This window comes from Sceloporus undulatus, chromosome 2 (assembly GCF_019175285.1).
Source record: "Sceloporus undulatus isolate JIND9_A2432 ecotype Alabama chromosome 2, SceUnd_v1.1, whole genome shotgun sequence".
In the NCBI taxonomy this organism is placed as follows: Eukaryota; Metazoa; Chordata; class Lepidosauria; order Squamata; family Phrynosomatidae; genus Sceloporus; species Sceloporus undulatus.
This window is the reverse complement of record NC_056523.1, coordinates 43,758,692-43,782,929: the sequence shown is the minus strand read 5'-3', so window position 1 is coordinate 43,782,929 and position 24,238 is coordinate 43,758,692. Positions and strand designations below refer to the sequence as shown.

The 24,238-nt window shown below is 39.4% G+C and overlaps 2 protein-coding genes across 6 annotated transcripts in view; one reads left to right on the top strand and one right to left on the bottom strand.

The window, feature by feature from the left end:
* SUMF1 (sulfatase modifying factor 1) overlaps positions 1-24,238 on the top strand; it is an 891,645-nt gene that overhangs the window by 463,528 nt on the left and 403,879 nt on the right. The window lies entirely within an intron of this gene.
* The window catches only part of ITPR1 (inositol 1,4,5-trisphosphate receptor type 1), a 276,298-nt gene continuing 265,499 nt past the window's right edge, over positions 13,440-24,238 (bottom strand). For all 5 annotated transcript variants that reach the window (XM_042448619.1, XM_042448620.1, XM_042448622.1 and 2 more), the window contains 2 exons: positions 23,094-23,255; positions 13,440-14,813 (listed from right to left, as the gene is read on the bottom strand). In XM_042448619.1, coding sequence (XP_042304553.1) covers positions 14,727-14,813; positions 23,094-23,255 — 249 coding nt within the window. In that variant the 3' untranslated portion in view covers positions 13,440-14,726. The remainder of the gene's footprint in view (positions 14,814-23,093; positions 23,256-24,238) is intronic.

Genomic DNA, 24,238 nt, shown 5'->3' with positions numbered 1-24,238 from the left:
AGGGACTTTCACAGTTTTTCATCATTAATGGCAACCCTACTGCAACTGCCACCCCACAATTCCCTGCTGCCCCTCTTTTCCCTCAGCCCCCCTGGAGCTTTCCAACGCCCCCCAAGGGGACACTGCAGCCCACTTTGGGGACCAGGGCTGTAGCATCTAAGCTGAACAGAGACGTTCTGGGAAGGGAAGAGCAAGACCAACTATTCAAACAATACCAGGAAGAATGCAGTGTTAGCCCAATTGGGTGGGGGTCCATATTCTACTTTCTCATTGTGAAATTTCTGGGGAGGTGTTATGATTTATGGGGGAAAGGCTTGAGGGAGCAACGGAGGGGAAGGACAGAATGTTATACTGTAAAAGAGAATGAAATAGTTCATTTACAATCATCATTCAACCTATAAAAACATGTAGTGAGGTAGGTGATGTTTCTAAGCATAGATTCCTACTGAAGTCTCTCATTGAAGCTAAGAAAAATGTAATCATGTCATGTTTATTTATCCCCTGTATAAATGTTTCAATATTTGTTCATATGAAGAAAAACTAAACTTTAAGAGTTGATAAATGGATCATTTCACATATAAATATTGGAGTGCAGTCCTCCTGTTTGCTGATGGAGTAGCACACTACCCACACTGAATTATATTTCAGAAATAATGTAGGCATTTTTATCTGTTTATTTCATTTTGGCTCCATTTTATACTTAGTATTCAAAGTCGGTAGCTTGGAAGGCATTGAGAAGTACATAGTTAATAGTGTTTCTTACCCAATGGGAAGATATTTATTGCCCATAGATTTCCCTCGTCCTACTCAGACATGACATGCAGATTTCCCTTTTGATAGGGAATAGCAGTCATTCTGAGAGACACCCACCCACAAAAACCACAAATGAGATGCTTTACTCAAATCTTTACCCACTGCTTTGCAATGCAAAACTTGGTTGGAGTTTTTGGTACTTTCTGTTTAAAGCAATAGCATTTTATCGGGGTTTTCCAGCATCTTAGATTGCTAAAGAAACAAATCAGCTGGGGTTAGCGGAGCGGGGGCAGAGAATATTTGACTCGGCTTATGTTTGATGCTCATTCATTCACCCATGCAAAATGTTTTACCCTAAAGAAAGTGAAGCATGGAGGCGAAGGATAACAATATCACTTTGGCTGTGATCTCCCCCCTGGTTAAGTTAGACTTTTAGTAGATAGAAATAAATTCCAAGTAAGAGGAATCAATTGGGTGGGCCTTTTGATCAACAGCCTTTCAGAGAGGCTGTAGTATTCATGCTAATACTGTAGGCACACAAGTAGCTTGCAAGAGAGGGTTGGTGACAGTCAAGATATGAAAATCTTGGGCAGGGGGAGTGAGTGACTGAGAAACACCTCAGACGCAAATAGTATGAAGCCATGTGGAAGAGCAGTTACAACATTTCTTCTGTGTAAGTAGTCATAGTCTTATCACACAACGGTTTTTGCAACTCCAATCCGAAGCCATTCCAGGGCCAACCATGAGAATTCACTTTATAATGTGATTACCGCAGACGATTGTTTTGTATGGGGAGTCATTCCGAGGCCGATCTAAAGTCAGTCCAAGGTCACTCCTGATGTAGGTGAATTCAGTGAACTAGCGAATTCAAAAATCTTTCTCCAAGGTCAATTCTGATTGGTCTTGGTGTGGAATGCAAGTTTGCTTCGGTTCTGGTACACACACACACCCCGCACACAACCTCCAAGGTGCTACATTTCCCTTGATGCGGCACTGCAATTTTTCTCCATTTGTTTCTGGTACTCCTTCAAAAACGGAGGACATGTTTGGATGTTTCAGGGAGGGATGGGGGGAAGGCTGACTTGGAGGACACATTTGGAGGAAGCAGAGGGGCATGGAGGGATGGGTGACATGGAGGACACATTCAGAGTAAGCAGGGGGGGCTGGAGGGATGGGTGACATGGAGGACACAGGACACATTTGGAGTAAATGGGGACATGGAGGGATGGGTGACATGGAGGACACAGGACACATTTGGAGTAAGCAGGGGGGCATGGAGAGAAGCTGACATGGAGGACACATTCAGATGTGGCTGTATGTATACAGTACTCGAGACCACACGGCGGGAGTTGCGGGCATTGCTAAATTGTTGAAATAGAGTAAAAATAGAATAAAATAAAAGGGAAGAAGAAACGTGAAGCTATCATTCACGTGAGGCTAGCATTCATGTGAAACTAGAACCAGGAAGTGGCCCCCTTCACCCCAGAAGTGCAAAAGTTCACGATGCATTCAGAGCCCTACTGAGCATGCACAAGAGTGCCAATTTGAATTGGTGAATCCGCATGGTATGTACTGGTGTGATAATTTATTTTGCACTCGTTCCACTTTGCCTGAGGAATGACCACAATTTTGCTCTTCATGTGTGATAATTAATCATGAAAATTGCCTTGGATTGGAAGTGACTCTGCTTCCCCTTCCCTTCGGAATGGCTTTGGATTGAAGTTCCAATTTGACGTGTGATAAGGGCCATAGTCAGGATCATCTTTGGAAAGGGAAAAACATACTATTTCTAGTTAGTTATTGTTGTGCATTCATAAACTGAAATGGTGGTATACAGTAAGCTGGTTTGCAATGGAGATAATGGATATGTTCATTTATAAATGTAAAGTGACAGTGAAAGGTGACATTTTTAAAAAGTGTTTATAAGCATGAAATGCTGGAGTACTCTATAAGTTTTGGAAGAGGAGTGCCTTTAAAGGATTGGAGGGAACCACCCAAAATGTAAACCCTCTCTGTTTGGTCAGAAATAAGCTACATTGAGTTCAGTGGACCATGGTGCCAGTTTTGTGCATAGGATTTACAGCCTTAATAGCTTAGACAACAATGAAGTGGCTTGTTTCAATTAATAGCATGCCTAAACCCTTGATAAAAGGTCCAGAGACATTAATGGATGATGTTTTGCCTGCCTCTTTTCATGCAATTATGCAATTATATAAAAGCAGAAGAACCTAGTACATGTAAAGCCTCTTTTGGCTCAGCCACAAATGTGATGTGTCCCTTAACAGTTTAATTTCCTCTTTTCCTGTCTACTGAGAGATGCAAAAGTTGCAAGATTGTTCAATACTGGAATGAGTGGAAGTGCTATTAAAAATATTTTGTTTTGTTTTTTGGGGAAAAAACCAACCTCTTTGCAGGTTTTGCTGCTTTGCTCAAGGTGTGAAATGGAAAGGAATTTCCCCCAAATCCGGTTAGTCAGCAATTCTTTGCGTTCCACTCCACTTTTGTCATGAGCGCAATAGGCAGATGGCATCATTAGATTGCTTCCTAAGCACACTTCAGCATATGTTACTTTTGTTGCTTATGTTCTCCTTTCTGGAAATGTCTCTCTGTTTTATTCTACTATGGCTAGTGTGTTTTGAGAGTCCTGCCTTGATGCAGAGGATTGGATGTGGTAGTAGTTTGTAATTTATTCTACTCACCCCTCTTAAATCCACACCTTCATGAAGGGCCTTCATAATCATCATTTAGTGATAGCAAAGCCAGAGATTATTTGCACATGTCAAAAAGTCATTGCAGATTGACACAGTGTGGAGATGGATATCATATTGGCCCAAACACATTGCACATTTCAGCAGAGGCTGTTTTCACAGATTCAGCTGCAAATAAAACCCGACTCAGGCTTCTACCTCACCTGTTAAGTAGGGATGTAAATCTCCATGGATTTTGTCTTTTCATGCAAAGACAAATAGTTTCCATAGTTTGCATCCTAACTGCAGGAGAAAGCAAAAGTTTCTGCACAGTTCTTGGGAAAGCACACCATTTTCTATACAGGAAATATGTTTTCTGCACACTCAAACAAGATATTTTCTTCTTTTGTTTAGAAAAAAAAGTATTTTATTGCGAGCAATAAAATTGTCTTAGAAGGCTTTGCACAATACGACGAATTTCAAAACTCTCTATTCCTGACAAAGATTTCTTGAGGAGTGTGAAACCTTTTGTGTAATCTCAGTATGCAAATTACAACGTTCTTTTCTTGCAGTGGATGTTGGGCGTTCCAGTTGGCTTAACAGGCATCCAGACTTTGAGTTTGGTTATCATTCTTAAACCTGGAAAACTTACAAGTTAATGTATAGTAGTTGTTTATAGCAACATTCCAGGAGCAGGGTGCATCCAGGGCAGAAGACGCATTCTTCCCCGATGGTGGAAGCCTTGCAGAGTGCCAGAAGGGTGAAACATGAATGAAATACTCTCAAATTTCACATTGTCTCTCCTACACTTTAAACAGTGACAAAAACAGCAATGGTTGACTGAGTTAGCTTATTTTCCCCAATTCTTCCTCCTTACACACAGAGTCTACGGGTGAGAATGAATGAAAGGTGCTTAAATTACAAGAGTAATGTAATAAAGAGAGCCAATATACTTAGAGTACTGCACCAAGACTGAAGAAGATCCAACCTCACTTGGAGACCATCACTATCCATAGTGTAGTGGTTCCCAACCTTTGGTCCTCCGTTTGTTTTGGACTTTAGCTTACAGAAGCCCCTGCCAATTTGGCCAACAGTCAAGAATTAGGAGAGCTGTTCCAGACATCTGGAAGACCAAAGGTTGGGAACAACTGCCCTAATCTTACCTTCTCTCACAGAGTTGTTGTGATGCTAAAGTGAAGAGGTTGGAGAAACATCTGTGCCAACCTGAACACCTTGGCAGAAGGCAAGATAGAAATTTCACGTATAAAGATTCACATGTACAAACCTGACTGTGTCAAGCAAAGATCACTTTCTGCATCCTACCTTAAAATGGATGACCGGAGCCTCCAAATATTGGCGGGTTACAAACGACCCTCAAGGGGCCGTTTTTCTGCCACTGCCATTTGCTGCGTAGGGAAGCCCCAGAGGCCAGACTGCAAAAAAGAGCGCTGAAATGGCACTCCTTTTCGAAATGTGGAAGTGGCGCCGCGAGGGGCGGAGTGCACCCTCGTGGCATCACTTTTGCAAAGACACGTCTGGACACACAGCATCCAAGACGTCAAAATGGCGGCGCCCATGTGGATGAGCACCGCCATTTATAACGCGCTCCGCGCGTACTGGGAGGAAGGGCCATGAGGAAGGTAAGAACCTTCCTAACCCTAATACGGCCCTTCCTAACCCTAGTACGCGTGGAGCGCGTACTTTATGGCGGTTTGTAACCCGCCTCTGTTATGTTTGCCTGACAGTTGTGGTCTTTTTGTAATCTGCATGAGGAGACGTGGTGCTACAGGGAGGCTTACAAATCAGTGCTAGTTATTGGATTCCAAAGGTCACTTCTAGAGAAGATCCAATGTGCTATCTATAAAAAGCCTAAAATTTCCCCTATTCAGAAACACAAAGGATACAAAAGTTCATAAAGCCTATAAAGGGACTATTCAAAATGTAAGAGAATTTGTACTGATAGAGAAGTGAAATTGTTCGTTGGGGCTCTATTATGAGTTTTCTGTCAAGGTATCAGTCAAAGCTCTATGATCAATTAGAGAGCCAACACACCCACCGGTTTCCCTGCTGTGAAGATACAGACCTTTAGTCAGCCTCCTTGTGTCATATTTTTCTGTGCCAATTTGCAAGAAAAGCAAGATTTTGTACTAGAATACTGTCATATAATGGTGTGTCCTTTCTGAAGCTTTTTATATTGTCTTGCCAACTGTTAGTGTACCATCTTCGTTTATTCAGTAATTATATTTTCTTCTCTCTTATTGTTATATTGTAAAAATTTGTAAAATGTTACAAAATAAAGAGATTAAAATAAACCATTTAAGGATAAGAGCTGCAATTTCTATTTGCAGATATTTGAATTTATTTGTTGAAAGTGATTATATCCCCATCTTTCAGTTCAAGGTAGTCTGATTGTGTACATTTAACCAAGAGGTCTTACTGGATTAATCTGTTCAGATGGTTAGTTTTGACTGATAGATTTAATTGACCAAAACGTTTTCCTATAATCATCCTTTAATCAGTTATCAGACAGAGAAGGAAGACAAGAACAATTAACTGCAAGAACATTAGACAAAAAAGGAGAGCTTCTGAATGTATAGATTTAATACTCTAATACCTCATGACCTCAGCCTGCAAGGTAACATCCAGTACTATCCATCTACTTTGGAATGAGAGCCAGCATGGTGTAGTGGTTTGAGTGTTGAACTGGGACTCTGGGGGAACAGCATTTGAATTCCTGTTTGCCCATGTAAACCTTGAGCAAGCCACACTCTCTCAGCCTCAGAGTAAGGCAAAGGCAAACTCCCTCTACACAAATCTTACTAAAAACACCCCATGATAGGTTCACAGCAAGGCAGAAACAACTTGAAGACACACATCACCGCCACTATGGAATATTCTACCTTCTGCAGTATATAACTGGATACAGCTTGTTTTTATTCAGAGCACATGAAGAAGGTGGAAGCTCAACATCTTGCCATAATATTCCAATACTTCTCTTTGCTTTTCACTGTGAAAAGTTCTCAGCCCAACAAAGAAGAGAATTACCTAGAGCTGTGCAACTTACATGCGATTGCATATATTCACCCTGATTTTCATCAATTTTCTTTAACTCTTCAAAAAAAAAGTTCTAATGTCTGGTCACTGAAATACTGCTCTGCTGCTGCTCTCTCCTGTGAATCATTCAAAAATATCTTCCTTTCAAACTCTTTTTAAGGTTTGGAAACAGGAAATAGTTGAATAGAAAAAGATCTGATGAGTCGAGTGGATGGTCTATGCATAAACCCCAAATTCATTAAAACATCCATCATCTTGCTATCCTGTTCATCCACTGTGAGCAGCTTCATTGTCCTGCAAGGGGGGGGGGGGCACCTTTCAGCAGCTCCCATCACTGTTTTTCCTTCAGCACCTCTGTTAATCAGCACAGCAAGTTAAGAGTAGTATTCTGCATTAACTCTTTGGCCCTTCTGAAGATAGCCAGCCATCAAAATGCCTTCCTTATCACAAAAGACAGCGGCCATGACCTTTCCTGCTGCCCTTTGAGTCTTGAATTTCTTTGGCCACGGAGAACCTGAGTGCTGCCACTGTAAGGACTGTTTGGTTTCCAGATCATAGTGATGCAACCATGTTTCCTCAACATACAGTACATGAGTCGTTCCAACAAATAATTACTAGAACACATAAAATGCTGCAAAATCAACTTGGAGGTATCCACTCCTGGTCAGCATTCAAACGTTTTGGCACCCACTTGGCTGAGAGTTTCTGCATAGCCAACTGCGAAGGAATTACAAACCAAATGGATTTCTGGGATTGTCTCAGCAATTGTCTTAGCTAAGATTTGCTGTTCTGCTAAAATAAGGGCATGCATATGCTCAACAATTTCAGGAGTTAACACTATAGTAGGCCTCCCAGATCTTGCTGCATCTTCAGCCTCAAAATTATGCTGAAAGTTGGAACACCACTTCTTCACAGTTGGGTATGATGGGCACTTTTCACTCAGTATTTGCGTGATACACCCATGGTTTTCCTTTGGCGGTTTCTTCTGCAGGAACAAGAAATTCATGTGTAAACATTTTGACAGGGTAGGATTAAAGGGATTCTTTCTAAAAGACAGAAAAAAAATGTTCTAAACGAATATTGTTCACAATTGTGCATACAAGTCTCTCATATGTTTGCATTGCCCCATTATTTTGCTTAGGCCCATTCCAGACAGGTGTAAAGTACATATCCAGTACGTACTAGGGTTAGGAAGGAGTGTCACTTCCTGACGCCTCTAACCCTAGTACATACTGGATACGTACAAAATGGCAGTGCCCGTTCCACACGGGCGCTGCCATCTTTACATAGCGGACGCATAGTGTCCGCATGTTGCGCCCTGGATGTGCCGCCACAAGTGCGTGACTAGCGCCTCGTGGTGTCACATCCAGGGCGCAAAAAGAAGCTCCATTTTCGGGGTTCTTTTTGCTCCGTGAGGGAGTCACGCGGTACGGAAGCTGTGGCTCCCTCGCGGAGCAACTGGCGGTGCCCGCAGACCACCGCTTTTAGGCGGTCTGTAACGCGCCTAAGTGGTCCTTAATGAGATTATATGGAGAAATCAATTGAAACAAATGGGAATGGAAGCTTCCTGGGAATATTCTGCCAGACCTCTTCCATGATAAAGCCATTTAACTTTATAATCACTTCTTTTGATGCTATCACAACCTTTTCTCTTAATTCAGAGACGCAGCCATGTCAGTCTGGAATATCAGCATGCAAAGGGATCTTGCAGCACTAGGTGAAAGAAGTTGTAGCATGAGCTTTCATGTACTTGGTCTACTTCCTCTGATTTTCTCTCATTTGTTGTTTTTCCTGAGCATTATATGCTTGGTGAATAAGATGAATGCTACAGGATGCCAAGAAGAGGGGAATATCTGTAAGTTACACAGCAATGTACAACTTGTACAGCACAATCTATACATGTAAGTCCTGCTGTTCAATGGAGCTTACTCTCTGATAGTCAAGCAGAGGTTTGCAGGCTAAATGTAAATCAAATAGTATAGGACAATAGAAGATTATTCTAGGCTGCGAAAATCATTGGCCCTTCAATATTTAAAAAAAACCCTAAAGTTTTATTATTCCATTTCAACTGCCATGATAACTTCCTACAGAATCCTGGGATTTGCAGTTTGGGGAGTGCCATTTGGAATCCTTAGCCAGAGAGCTCTAGCTTCTCACCAAACTAGACCCAAGAATACTGTATTTGTGTTGTGTAAGACAGTTCTAGGTCTATTTCTATAAAGTAATAAGCCATGTCTTTCAAGCCTATCCGCTGTATTGCGCAGTTAATTTATAGCTAATTTAAATTCAGTGAAGGCCATAATAGGACACAATTTCTTGTATTTTCTGCCTGCCTATCAATCCTTTCATTATCTTTAAAATACTCAGCAAATAATGTAAATTACTTTGTACACTGCAAAACATAAGACTTTCTCTGTTAAAGATTTCACATGCATAAGCATAATCATAAAATTAGATAAAAACAGATAAAATGAGATGTTTCAGTCTATGATAAGGATTCAGCTGCTACTGAGAACTCATTAGTTTCACTTGCATGTCTGCGACAACAAGGAAACATGATGAAAACAGCAGTACCAACTCATCAAGAAAAAGAAAAGAACAAAAATTTGATTTGATTTGATTGAAATTAAGAGGGTATTCACACTTCATCCTGTGGAATCCTGGAACTTCTAATTTGGTGACGTACTTAGAATTCTCCACCAGAAAGCTCTAATGCAGTAGTTCAGAGGAATTCCAAAAGTATAATTCCCAGCATTCCATAGGATGGAGCCATGGCAGTGAAAGTGGTATCAAAGTGCTAGGTTTCTGCACTGTGGATGTTGTTAACTGTCATCAACTGGGGCTTAAAGTGACCCTATCATTGAGAGACCCCGAAGTCACCCTGTCATCAACAGCCCTGCTAAAGTCTTGGAGACTCAGGGCCATAGCTTCCTTGATTGAGTCTATCCATCTGGAATGCAGTGGTCCTCTTTTCCTACCACCTTCTACCTTACCAAACATTATTGTCTTTTCTAGTGAATTCTCATGATATGTCCAAAGTATGACACCCTAAATTTAGCCGTCTTGGCTTCTAGGGAGAGTTCAGACTTGATTTGCTCTGGGACCCATTTGTCATCCAGGGTATCTATAGAACACTTCTCCAGCATCATATTTCAAATGAGTTGATTTTCTTCCTCTCTCCTTTCTTCACTGCCCAGTTTTCACGACCATACATAGAAATGGGAAATCCAATGGCATGCACATTCCTAACTTTAGTGTTCAATGATATATCTTTACATGTCAGGATCCGGTCTACTTCCTTCATAGCTGCCCTTCCAAGTCCTAGTCTTCTGATTTCTTGATTGGAGTCTCCATTCTGATCAATGATTGAATCAGGTATCTAGTGTGGATACATTCCTATTTAACACTTGCTTATAATTAGCCAGAGACTAAATCCAATGCATTGACATTATTGTTAACTGCGTATATTACAAAATTAAAAACAAATCAAATGAAAATAAACCTGAACATAAAGCTTTTTTCTACCCAGAACAATTCAATTTAATTTTGGGGCCCTTTTCCTGGTAACAATAAGTGGGATAGTAATTTAAAAAAAGGAAGGAGATAGTTGAGGTTACTGAAGAAAGGAGAGAGAATTGGAATAGAGGGATGACCCTCCCTTCTCTCAGGAAGAAGCAGATACTGAGCACGATAACTGTTAAGCTCTTTCGCCAAAATGTTTCTAATTGAGAGTTGTTGTTTCCTTCTCCCCCAAGTTTAAAACAGCAACAAAAGGGCGGAAGGGGGAGTAAAATTGGATAGCTTTTTTGCTATTTTGATTTTAAAAAATTAGTGCCATAATGTAGCACAAATTTAAACACTAATTTGGAATTAATATAATTAAACTTTACATTACGCTCTTCATGTTTCATAAAGGAGCAAAACATTCCTTCATGAAATGAGACTTTGGGGAAACTTAGAGGAAGAAAAAAACAGTTTCTTCAATAGTTATTTCCATTACATAAACAGGTGAATTGAATTGAATTTCCTTTGCAAATAAAGCTCACAAGGTCTCAACAACAAGATTAATATATATGCCATTTTCCCCACTAGTATTTACCAATTAGTTAACTACCAATTTGTTTCCTCCTCTTTTTTTCCTTCAAATTAGAATGGGAGAGGAGGAAAAGAAAGAACAGATTTGAAATCAACAAACTGGATAAGTGAAAGCCCAGACAATATATCCTTGACAATGTAGCAGAGATAACTCCTGCATGTTTTTAAACTGACTATTTTAGCAAATTCTTAATGAGTCTTCAAGTTCATCTAATGAAAGAAATTTGAACAGAAATTTGCACATGAATACAATATTTATCCTTATAATATACAAAAGATACAAAATATTATATTTGTAAGATACTAACATAATACATAATCATAAAATATAAACGCAGTATAAATACCAGCAGCATTGGGCAAAACATAATCTGTACTATGCATTATGTTTTGTACAAAGTGTAATCAAAACATAATGTGTAACCTGTATTTTAAGACAATTCATCTCCTGTATGTGATGGAAGGAGGGATAGATTTTCCATGGTCCTAGATAAGTTCTCATATTAAGCTTACTCCTCATGCACAGAGATATGCTACGAAGGTGTGTTGAAAAGTTCTCAGCCAGACCCACATCCCAAAATCTGAACACAATTTTATCACTGTAACTTGAAAGATTGTTTTCTTTTAATTGTAGATTGCCAATTTGCAGGATTGTAGCTCTAATTTCTGATTTTCAGATGAGTGATGGAACGATATCAACGAAAAGCAAGGAATTTTCAAGTGCTAAACTCCAGGCTGTCATGAAGTTCCTATCCCTGCAGAAGTAAATATCCAAATAAAATCTATGAACGTATCATGCAAACACTGAGTAACAAGTGCCCATCATACTCAACTGTGGAGAAGTAGTGTGCCAACTTTCAGCATGATTTTGAGACCAAAGATGCAGCAAGGTCTGGGAGGCCTACTACAGTATCAACTCCTGAAATTGTTGCGCCTGTTCATGACCTGATTTTGACAGATTGGGAATCTCAGTAAAACCATTGTTGAGACACTAGAGATATCCCCGGAATTCATTGGGTTTATAATGATAAAGGAAGGATTTCGTTTGATTGAACTTTTTTGAATGATTCACAGGTGACAGCAGCAGCAGAGCAAAATTTCAGATTATAATTAAAAATGTTTGGAAGGGTTAAAGAATCTTGAGAAACAATTTGCCAAGTGCATCAAACTAAGGGCTGAAATACATGTAAAAGCATGTAAATTTCATGGCTGTAGGTCATTCGCTTCTTGGTCAGGCTGAGAACTTTTCAGTCCCCCCCCCCCCCCGGTAAATAACTAGTGAGGAACTGAAACATGGAAGGAAACCAGTGGATTATCCTGAATCTAATGACATTAACACAGAATTAAAGAGAAAAGCAGGTTTTGTTTCATGTTGGAGACATCTGTATGAGCAAAGCAACTTGTATATATTGTAATGATATTGGGGAAAAAATCTGAAATATCAACTACCATCAAAGTCAGAAAACCTGACTGTAGATGTAAGCAATTCTGTTGGTAAAAGGTTTTCCAAATTGGTAACAGAGGCTTTCAAGGATTCACTAGTTTGCTCTCCAGGGCCAACATGAAGACCTTCCAGTGCCACCACACACTCTGCTTGGTGACCTTGTTCAGGAGCAGTAGAAGGATGACTTCTTTTATACCATTACCACAGCATAAGAGTGAAGGTGTTATCATTATGTCCTGAGGCCAGATAAAGTAGCCATGGTGTGTAGGTTAAAAGTCTCCCAAGAGAATCATGCTGGGTTACTCAGCATCATCATCATCTATGAGGCACCTCTGTTAGTATGACTACTAGCCAATGAAGTAGATGGTATGCCAACACAATCCTTAACATTCTTTGAGTCCCAAACATCATCCACAGATCTGCAGAGTACCACCCCGCTGGATCATTAAGTTGTACTTGCATTGCAACTGATAGCGTGGGACAATACATCCAGAGAGATCCACATACCCCTGCTTTGTCCATCCAGGCGTCAGTAACACAGACCACATTGGCATGGCCTCCCATGATAACAAGCTCCATCCAAGATGGTAAAACACCTCCACCGCTGTGTCACATAACATTCAACTGCAGTGCTATCAAGCTCAAGGGGACTGCAGTAAAACCACTAGCTGAAATATCAATGGTGGGTAGGTAGGAAGACAAGTTTCACACTGTCTGTACTGGGACCCAGACTGCACATCATTTTGTGTGAATGGTGCTCTGCCTTCTTAGTATCTCTTTGCCCTGCTTTGTCAAAAGTTCAAATTTACAGCTGCAGCAGAACCGGCTGCGGGGGGGGGGGGGGGGGAGAAGAAGAGATAGGAACTGCAGAGCAAAATGGTAATTGTTGATACAGTCCTCCCTCCGTTCTTCAGATTCGTGTCCCTCAGTTATGTGTGAGGGACAAACGGAGGGAGAATGAATGGGGCGCATGGCTGCGGCACACACCTGCGCACCCCCGCACCTATATTCAAGCCAATGGGGTTTGAATATAGGCAAAACTCCATTTTCGTGAGGGCCACTGTCTATACTGGTTGGGGGATTCTAGAAGCTATGAACAAAAAAATAATTTTCCTGAGCAACCGATTGAAACCAATTTCAGTCTGAATCCTAAGAAAATACACTGTTTATGCAACAAGAGCTTCAGTTTGGTAAATGACAGGCTATAGGGATAATTATTTTACTGCAATAAATGTGTGATGTTCTAGCCAGCACTTTATTGACAATGGATCTGACCATCAGAGCTATCTTAGAAGCCCAGTTCACTTGTATGCTTATTGCCCAAATCCCCATCAAAGCCAAGAAAGGGAACTGTGTTAAAAAGTTAAAACTTCTAAAGAATAATGAGACATCGCACTAAAACACTGTACCTTATAATTTTATCATTTATTTAAATATCTATATTTATGCATTTACAAACTTTATAATAAGCATATTTCTTTTCTCTGCTTTTTCTTTAAGCAGATAATTTACTTCTGTAAAATGAGGACCATGTACAAAACTAGGCAACATCTGATTTTTTTTTCCAACCGTCAGGAACAACAAAAATGTGACCATAATGAACTAGTGGCTCTTTTGCAAGTCATTACAAAAATCAGTGCTCAACTATGAGTCCTAAAAGGAATAGTTCATACTTCAATTGGTGCATTGCATGACTGAAGGAAAAGTACATTTGTAAGAGTAACAAACTGTATAGAGGATAGACAAAGGTGGTACATTCAGGAAATCCTTCCATGTTCTTCTAAATCAATATGGCACACAAAAAAAGAAAGGAAGGAAGAAACAAAGAACGAAAGTAAGAAAGAAAACAAGAAATATAGAAAATTATATTGATCTGCCAACAACGTGGAACAATCTTAGCTTAATTTTTTCATAGAGAAAAAACAAATCTTCCCTTCAAGATTTCTTCATGTATGAATGCTTGAGTCTCTTCCATAGCTTTCTAGGGTTTATGGAATTGTCAGCTAAGAAACAGCTCTAAAGTGGGAAGCAAGGAAAATAAATCAACTTGTTTTTCTTTTAAAATAATAGTAAAAAAGATCAAGGAGAATGTTGGTTGGGGGAGAGGAAGCATTACCATGTCAATATCTTGGAATGCCATATGTTATAAAAATGCCCTGGAGAACAAAACCTCGCTAGGAACACAGTTTGGCAGCAGCCTCACTTAGCTGTCATTGGATACTGTTTAGTAAATGATATAAGACAACACCAGGTTCAAAGATGTGCACTCCCTTGTGGACACACAGGAGTAAGGAACAAGTATAGTGTGATTTGCATAATTCATATTGCACAACTGTATAAAAACATAAATACTAGCTATCTGAAGTTCTTAAATACAAAATAGAGATCACATACTATTTTAGTCAATAATCATTTTTCAAGTGCAAGTTTGGTGTGCCCTTCACTTCTTCCTATAAAAAGGCATTTGCAGGGGGGCCAATAGGGTCCTCCCTTTCATTAATGTGCCAATATATATAAGCCCATATCTTCTCACAGCAGTCCTATACACATAGTATAAAAACAGGGTTATTTACAGGAGCTAGGAATACACAGAAGCAGCTTTAGGAGATTTACTTCTTTAAGTCAATTTCAATTCTTGTTACGAAGTGTTGCTGAGTGGGGGCAAGTTGAGGAGACAAGTCACACCCTCCGGTTTATGCTGGTTGCTGTGGGTTCACATTGATAGAAGGAGGATGTCCTAGGAGCCCAATACGCTGTTTTTGCTTCCTCTGTTCTGTCATCTGGAAAATTGAAACATTTACTCAGTAAACACAATCACTTCTTGTATGTCAGATCACAGAATGAGCTATTGCTGTTAAGACTGTAGCCAAGGGTTATTCTGAAAGCCATTCTCAACAAAAAGTCTACTCTGCTGGGATATATTGCACCAACACAAGTAGATGAAACACAGTTACCCCGCAGTCCCCACAAAGTGGAAATACAAAGACTTAAACCTAGGAAGGGACTGAAGTAGTCTAGGGAATATCATACCTCATCTTTTCCTCATGAGAACAAAACAAGTTATTATGGTGGAATGGAGAAGTTGGGTTTGATGGAACTAAAATATGTGTTTGCTACTGACCAAGATGCAAATGATCTTCAGAGTGACCTAATGGAAATTTGAAAGACTGGGTATCTACAGTGTGCTGGATCAAACAGAATAGTTGTAACCTACATTATACATTTTTACATGAGAATCTCAGGATGTGAAAAAAGTATTTTGGCCACGAAAAATCAGTATGGCCTTCCTCAGTGAAAGCAATTTGAAAGGTTGACCTTCAGTGATTTCAAAAAAGTTGATTGGTAGTTCTTTGGAGAAAAACTGGAAAATTATCAGTTGCCAGGAGACACTGTTCTGAAATCCTTGCAGGTTGATTTTCAAATTATTTTCTTCCATAGACAGCCATACAGATATTTTCTGTCCAAAATATATTGGTCTAACAAGAAATACAATCCTTTTTTTATAGATCATGAGAATCTGTCTCTCCTTCCTACTTAGGTTTCATTGAATATTTCCAGTTCCTTCTGTTTCTGTTCTTTCCCCCCTGACCATTCACCATTCTTGGACTGATCAGGTTGGGAATGTCGCTTTACACTGTGAGGTATTATTGCACTCAATTGCAATAATACCACACTGTATTCAAAAAAGAAATTTTCTGAAGGAAGATGTAATTATTTCACTTGCAAATAGTTGTATATTTAATAGCATATTTCAAGTAGTCCATTTTAATCACCTTTCCTGAGGTAGACTTTGACCTCGAAATCAGATTTTGGTAACACTGGAAGGTTAAAATATATGCAGATTTGTTTCAAGCACAGAAAATTTTATTGTTAGATGTGTTTATATTGAAAACAAATGATATGGAGACTTTCTGTTTTAAAACTACACAGAACTCTTAAGAAAGAATGGAAAAACTAATAAATTAAAACCTTAGAACAAAAGAACAAAAGCAGATCTGGTTAGCTTGTTTACCAATAGTTCAACCACAACCTTCCTGCATGTATTAAATACGTAAAGCTGAAGTCTACAGACAGTGTGCCATGAATTACTTAATTCAATATGGTGAAAAAAAGATACGCTTTCTTTTATACATGCAAGAGTAATGTTATTTCATTCTACCTGTTATGTATCTCTGGATTCTTAGAAGAACTGAATGCTATTTGTCTCCTTTTCCAAGTTCTTTTGAATTAGGCAATAAATGAGGCATTTCAATATGTGCTAATGCATTTTCAGTTAAATCACTTCTCACTAGTCAAGTCTTACTTCCACAATAGTGATTCTCAATTAGTGTTTACAGTATCTTACTTTAGCACAAAGATCATGAGGCCAAATCTTTCAGAGGTTTTCTTCTCCTTCCTCATTGCCTACATACCTTTTTGAATTCTAATGCTTGCATATTTTTGCACAAGGTTAAACAGTGACATAAATGGGACTCAGGCAATGTGAGGACCCCAAGCTATTAGGAACTGTTTGTTCAGTACCAAGCTGACCCCCTCTAATGATTCTGAGATGCTCACATGATTTCTGTAGGTTGCAGCAGCTTTATCAGCTTTGGCTGATACAGCAAGTACAGCCTCACTCAGCACATACAATTCCCGTGAAATACAATATACGAGGAGTTGCCCTTACAAACAGCATCTGGCCCAGGACAGTCTCACAGGATTGACTGCAACTAGGCATTTTTTTTGCCCACATAGTGTCTGTACTTTGTAAACTACAGTAGTTCTTGGCTCCTATTTCTAAGTCCAATTTAAACAACATCATTTTACCTTTAACGCCATAACAAGCTTGGCATCAAATCCAAAACTTGAAAGACCAGCTTGTCCCATATGTGGCTGAGTGAGTATTAACTGCAGCTCATTTGGGGGGCGTCCTAAATATGATGAAGTAGGGAACTGTACAGTAGCATCCCAATCTGACAAAGTCTCCAGAGATAAACTTTCTAGTGCAATCTGTGTGGGGGTTTTGGTAGTAGAGGAAGATCTTTTATAACAGTCACATTTTTTACACTGCTCCTTATTTTCTGTGTTTTTATTTCTGTTTATTAAAATTTCACTGTTTTATATTGTATGTTAATATAACATCTTCAGGGAGTCCTTGTATCTCTTCTTTGGGGTGCCCAACAATGGTCCTCCCTGGCCTCGCATCGAGAGGCATGGAGACGCACTATCCATGATGCTGCAGCCTTCTTCGAAAGCTCATGCTGAACGAGCCTCGAAGAGAAACGACAATGCAGAATGAACTGCAACCTAGAAACATCACCCAAGGAGACTTTCTGCTGTGCTTTCTGCAACCGGACCTGTTTATCCCAAATTGGCCTTTTTAGTCACCAACACGCTTGTACAAAGCGTGGGATGAGTCCTTCCTGAATCTTCGTTCGCGAAGCAAAGCCAGAGAGTAATATAACATTGGTATGTGAGTTCCCCAGAAAACCTCTGTTACTGAGCAGCTATATAAAAACAGAAACAAATATGAAGTAATCCAAGAGTATTAACCCAGTGGTTCCCAAACCTTGGTCCTCCAGATGTTTTGGACTTCAGCTCCCAGAATTACTGATTACTGGTCAAGCTGGCTGGAGCTTCTGGGAGGTGAAGTCCAAAACACCTGAAGGACCAAAGTTTGGGAATAACCCATGAAGCGTAAAAAGCAATATTGCTAAAACCAAGGAAATGGTGAAAGAATACCGGAGAATAACAGTCACTTTTACATCCTTTCCTTTCTCCTATATTTGGCTTGCAAGCTGCTAACATTTGGACTACTTGCCATGCCATAATTTGCTGTGGTTGACAATACAAACCAAGTCATGCCAAAGTGACATGCTGTGCACACGAGACACGAGGTGCTGCTTGTCAAAGGAAAATCAAGGAGAAGCCCCTATTAATGGAAAAGGACCTTCCAATTTAGGTTAATCTTCTTGTCATCATCAGGTTCCATTTTTATTTCCACTTCTGAGTCCAAATATAAAAAGGAAATGTTTTTACAAAGCTAGTTTAGATAAGAAGCGTAATCAAAGAATGAAATTAACATGACAGATTCTAGTGCTATTTGTGGAAAAATCACATACCCAGTCTGATCTGGACATTATGGGCAAGATGCCATGCTCTTCTTGCTAAAAAGTAGCTCTTTTTCAAAGTGTAACCATAATTGTTGATACAGGAAATCCCTAACAAGCCAACAACTTGGAATTCATTAAAAGTGCAAGGGATCATGCTTTAAATTGCTCCCCGTGAATGTTGTTTTAATGCAAGTGGACGTGCTGTATTTTGGCATTAACCTTAGTCCCCAGAAACCTCTCGGAAAGAGAGTAAGCTCTGAAAGCAGAACTTGTTTCTTATTTCATTCAAGACCAATCTCTCCGTCAGCTCTCCTTTCTACAGAGGGTTGTTCCTAATGAGAAAGTGATGTATTGGTTTGGTCACATAATTGGTACATGCTGCAACTTGAGCTGGGCACAGTCAGTGACAGCACTTAGGGGAAATTCCAGTGTGTTCTCTCACATTAATCAGCTTGGTTTCCCCTTCTTCCTTTGCCCCAAAGAGGTCTCTGCAAGCTAATGTCATTCTTTCTCTTTCTCTCTCTTATTTTTACAAGAGCAAAGAGAAAGTTTAACAGTTTGCACAGCTAAGAGTAGAGGTTTTTTTGGCATCAATGCATTTTTCAACATTACCCCAAAGTTGGATGAAGCCGAAGTGGGCTGAGTGTCAACAGAGCTTCCCAGTGGTTTGCAACAAATGCCACTCCAGAAAGCTTACGTGACATGTTTTATATCATTGGCTGCTAATCAAAAAGTACATTAATGCATTTTGTGTTTGATAAAGCACAATCAGGAGACAAAAGAATATGATATCCTAAAAGCAAGGCTGACATGGAGAGGTCAGTTTTGCTCTGTGCCTATTGAAGGCACTGGACAAAAGATGACTGCTCCCTTCCAAGAACAAATGGTCCTCAAAGTTTCAGGAGACCCCGTGAAAGAGGCGTACAGAGGAATAATGGAATCTGGGAGACGACTGCTCCCAGATTATGGAATGGCCTGACGGAGGAGATCCGTCATATCACTAGCTTGGACAGCTTTAAAAAGGCAAAGCCTTCCCTGAATAGCAAACTCGGCCACCAATTGAATCTGAATCTATCATCCCACTGAGTATTTGTTCCCCATCTGCCCATCCCTGATTATTTTAATTGTATTGCTTTTAACATTTAATCTGTTTAATTGTTGTTTTAGGGAAGGGAGGGATTGATTGGGATATGGGGTATGTTAGGTTCTTGTTTTAATTGAAAGCTGACTCGATTGTGTCTGACAGGGTAAAAATAGAGCTTTTATTTATTTATTTATTTATTTATTTAATGGTGTTAGACGGTGGAAAATAAGTAGAGATTCTTCTGTTAATGTGACTGGAGTTAACTCTGTCCAATTTCTATTATCTCCACCTTTCAGCATACCATGCAACAGCCTAAACTATTCAACGGGATTCTCAGATTGTCAGAATACATTTTACAGTGTATTGTGTGTACATGCATGTGTATGTGTGCTTGAACATGTATGAATATGCATATTTGTGTGCTAAGGAAAGGAGGGTTCAGGGAAATGATCTTCCAGCTACGTCTTTTCACAAGTGGTTCTCTGAATCCAATCAATTCAATGGTGGTAGTGGGTAACATCACTCCACCAAAGGCTAAAGGGCCAGCTTGCCACCCTAGAAACATAGTGTTTCTTAATAGGTGGTATGCCAGTATCTTTACTTATAGAAATAGGTTTGTGAGTATACAGTTCACCAAAAGAAAAAGCAGGGTTGCCACATGCCCAGAAATAAAGAAATGGACACTGCTTATTGACAGAAAACAGTTGCCCACATACTAATTTTTAGTTGGAACAACATAAAAATCCAAACTGGAACACAACCTAGAAAGGACACTTTTTTGGGTCAGTTTAAACAAGCCTGATGAATGGTAACCTAGGAAGTGCCACAGCAGAGCAAGCAAGGAATACTCATATTTTTGATACTCCTTACTATATTTAGTGTATACTGTAATGCTTTCTCCTGTTTCATATACTGAACAGGAAGGAGTAGAAATAAAGTGACTTCTAAGGTGGACAGGATAACATCAAAACTAACAATTCGCAGATGAACAAAAAATCATTACAGACTTTTCAGTATGTGAGGAATGTAGGAAGAAGTTGAGTTTAATCTGAGAAGAAACATGTAAGGTTAAATTTGGATAAAAATAGAAACAGCAGCAGGAGGCATGATTTAAACATAAAAGACATGAAAATGTAACACCCTCTTCTGCCTCACTGTTCTTCTTCATGGCAGGTTTAGGGCTTTCACTGAATCCAGTTATTTAATGCTTGAGCAAATTAAGCTTACATTCAGGTGTAGACATGATAATGAGCAGGATCAAGCATGAGTTTCTATGCTCTCTCTTTCTGTACTTTTTTCTTTCCTTTCCATGCATGTAGAAATGAAAATGAGGATATTCTGATCCATGTTGATGGTAAGCTGAAATTTGCTGTTTCACTAAATTTTTGTTTACAAGCAAGCATAAAATTTAGGACTTCTGGAAACAAGGAGTAGAAATTACTAACCTCCAGTTCATGGAACCACTACTGTTTGGAGGTGATTTTTGTAACAGGCCCTGCTGGCTGAAGGGATGTGACTCAAAAACATTGAGTGGCCAGGAGCTGCATGTGGACTCCAAACCCCACTTCAGCAGTTCCTCAGGCCCCCCAAAACCTTTATTAAAAAAAAAAAATCCCAGCCAATTTCAAACTATTTTTTACCTCCCAATTTGGCCAAATCAACTAAAAAAAATCCTTATTTCCTGCAGAGCTTCTAATAATCTTTGGGGAAAAAACAACAATAAAAAACGTAGCCCAAAATCAAAATGGCATCTGAAATTGACACAATGTCAAGCTTTAGAATTTCATTTTTATTGATACCTAGCTCATTTAATTTCTTGAGAAGAGAAATTTCCCAAGAGGATTTAAAGGAATCCAGAAAAATTAAATTTGTCAGACCTCCAGAAGTTTTATGTAATTTTTGCCAATAGGTAAATATACTGATCCACAGACTAGATTCTATTTTAATAGTCCCAGCCTCCCTTCTAAGAACAGCATTCAGAACACAATGGGTGACCTGAAAGATTCTCCTAAGGAACTTAGTTTGCACACGTTCAATTACATTGATGTTACTATATGGTCCCAGTTGGGCTCTGTATACAAGTTGAGGGCGAACCTTGGCATTAAACAGTTTGATTGCAGCTGGAATAAACTGAACACCTTTAGTGAAAAAAAATCTTAGAATAGCCGTTATGGTTCTTTGGGCGTTACTGATGACAAGTTCTGAATGGGCTGTTCTCCTACCGGAGGTATGAAATACAATCCCTAGATATTTGAAAGTCTTAACCTGCTCTATGTGTTGTCTATCAAGTGTCCATTGTCTCAATTTGGGGCGGTGAGTAAAAGTAAGAATCTTAGTCTTAGAGGAGTTAATTATTAATTTTTCCTCTTTGCAAAACAAAGCAAGAGAGTTTAGGGCTCTTTTAAGTCCGATGGGGGATAACGAGAGGATAACGACATCATCCGCATAGAGCAATGAATTGATATGCTTATTAGCCAACTTTCTATAGAGACATTCGTCACCAACTGATTAGCCCACTACTGAGTAAATTCCCAGGTAAAACTGACTCCTTCTATTTACGCCTCCTATTGGATAACAATGATTCTACAGTATCCCATAAGGTGGCTAAATTTTGTTATATTGTTTGTAAACTGCACCCTCAACTGACAAATGGTCATTTTATTACCATGTAGAAAGATCTGTTTGGATATTGTACATGTATAGTCCACTATCAGTTTATATTTTAACCTGTTATTGTTAGACTGATACTCTGTTTGTGTGATTTTGTTTTTATACTGGTCAAAGACCGAATAAATTTTATTACTATTACTATTGATTGACACAATGTCACTTCCAGTGTGTCAAGATGTGATGGTATAGCCTGCTCAGTGTATGTATGTGTGTGTGTGCGCGCACACGTGTGTGTGCAGAGGTAAAACCTCTTTTGCTGCTCCCCGAGAATCTAACTTAGCCCTGCCCTGTTGACCTCAGTAGACACAGTGGGAAGAAGGTATGTGTGGATATTATGGTTTTTTCCCTAATGCCATTAATGTGGAAATGCAGCCTATGAAGGTGGTAAAGTCTCTTGGGGCTCCTTCAAACCTTCACAGTTTCTGTCTTGAACAGGAGAGGACAAGGAAGGAAGGAAGGATGGCTAAAATCTTAGCCTTAGGGACTGTCCTAGACCTGAGCCTCTCCTGTTGCTCTCTATGCCACATAGGCCTCAATGTCCTTCTATCATGGGTTGCTGTTTAAGAAAAATGAGTTGAAGTTTTTAAAAATTCTTATGATAGTCATATATGATGAAATGATGAGGACTTATTCAAGGTCACTTCCTTTTCTAGGGGGATAGAAATCTTAAAGAGTTGGATTGGCATTTTTCACCAAGGCAGATACTCTCCTTGATTTTATTTATCTTCCTTTGCAAGGACAAAAACAATTATCTGTTTGACCAGGACTGTTGGGCTTGGTATTTGGGACTGTAGTCCAAAACAAACTGCAGAACCAATCCAGTCTGAGACTGTTTTAACTGCTCTGGCTCAGTGTTAGGGAATCCTGGGAACTGTAGTTCATTGTGGCATCAAAGCTCTCTGACAGAGAAGGCTAAATGTCTCACAAAGCTATAATTCCCAGAATTCCACAGAATTGAGCCAGGGCATTTAGAGCAGGCTCAAACTGGATTATTTTTGCAGTGTGTTTTGGACGTAAGTCAGAAGTGGAGAAGAAGCCAATTTAGAGGCTGCAGCCAACCAATGGACCATCACTAAAGGATAATATGCATAAATATACATACCAACAAGTTTCCCATACCCAAATTCCTAAGTTACATTCTTCAGTTAGTTACATTTCTGCATATGTCAGGCTGCCTTATGTGGCTTATCTGTAATAAGCACATTCCTTACCTGATCTTTAAGTTCAGACAGTTGACTAGAAAGGTTGGATACCAGCTTCATTGTAGATTCAAGCTTCTCTTGCAGGTTTCTAAGTTCATTCTGTTCCCCTTCAGAATCACTGCTCACAAGTGACATGGCACGCATCCGAGGAAACCAATCCAAATTTCTCTCCTGAAATCCAGACATGAAAAGGAACACTGTAAAGGCAACACTGTATATTAAGTTACTCTTGTCCATTGGGATTTCACGCATAACTCTGAAATAATGTTCTATAAACCATGATTTTGTATTGTTAAAGACATTTTACATCAACTTACTGTTTAAAAAAGAAAAAAGATCACCTTTAAATACTTGACTATTCAAGGGGCTGATATTCTGAAGACAAAGCAACGCTGGAAGAATTTCTTTATCTCATAAATCTGAAGCCACCAATGCTTAATTTAAAGCCAATGTGATAGGATGACTGCAGTGATGGACTGGGATCCAGACTCTAGTCCCAATTCAGTTATGAAAATGTACTGGCTGACTGTAGCTAGTCACTCTCTCTCCATCTGACTTACCTCACAGGGTTGTTGTGAGAATAAAGAAAGAATAACGTGGAGAGACATGTATGTCACCCTGGACAGATTGGTGTGCTATAACACTGAATAAATAAGTTGGCATGAGTGATCTTGGGCAAGTCACATTCTCTCATCCTAAGAGGAAGATATCCTCTGAATAAATCCTGCCAAGAAAATCCTACAAGAGGATCATCTCAAGTTAGAGTTGTTTGGAAGGCTTATAACAAGAAGAGGGAACAGTAACAAATCAAAATGCAGTATCAGTGTTTTATCCTCTATGGTTTTTATTGACATGTTCCCCACATTAATTCTTTCCTCCCATTTACTAATCTACTAAAGTGATTTCTGAGCTACTCATAATTGAGTAAGACACTGGAATCGCCATTTTCATTACAGACTGCATTCTGAAGAAGTGCCAAATTAAGGTAGAAGACTTTGCCTACACAAGGTTAGTGTCCTTATCACGAGGTTTCATACCTCCAGAAAGCAGTTCAACAAGAAGTTTTATGAGATAAAATTTGGGCTTTTTCATTCAGTTGGCCTTTGAGATTCAAACACAGGTGAAGCAGGACTTTCAGTAATGTTTCCTCTGCT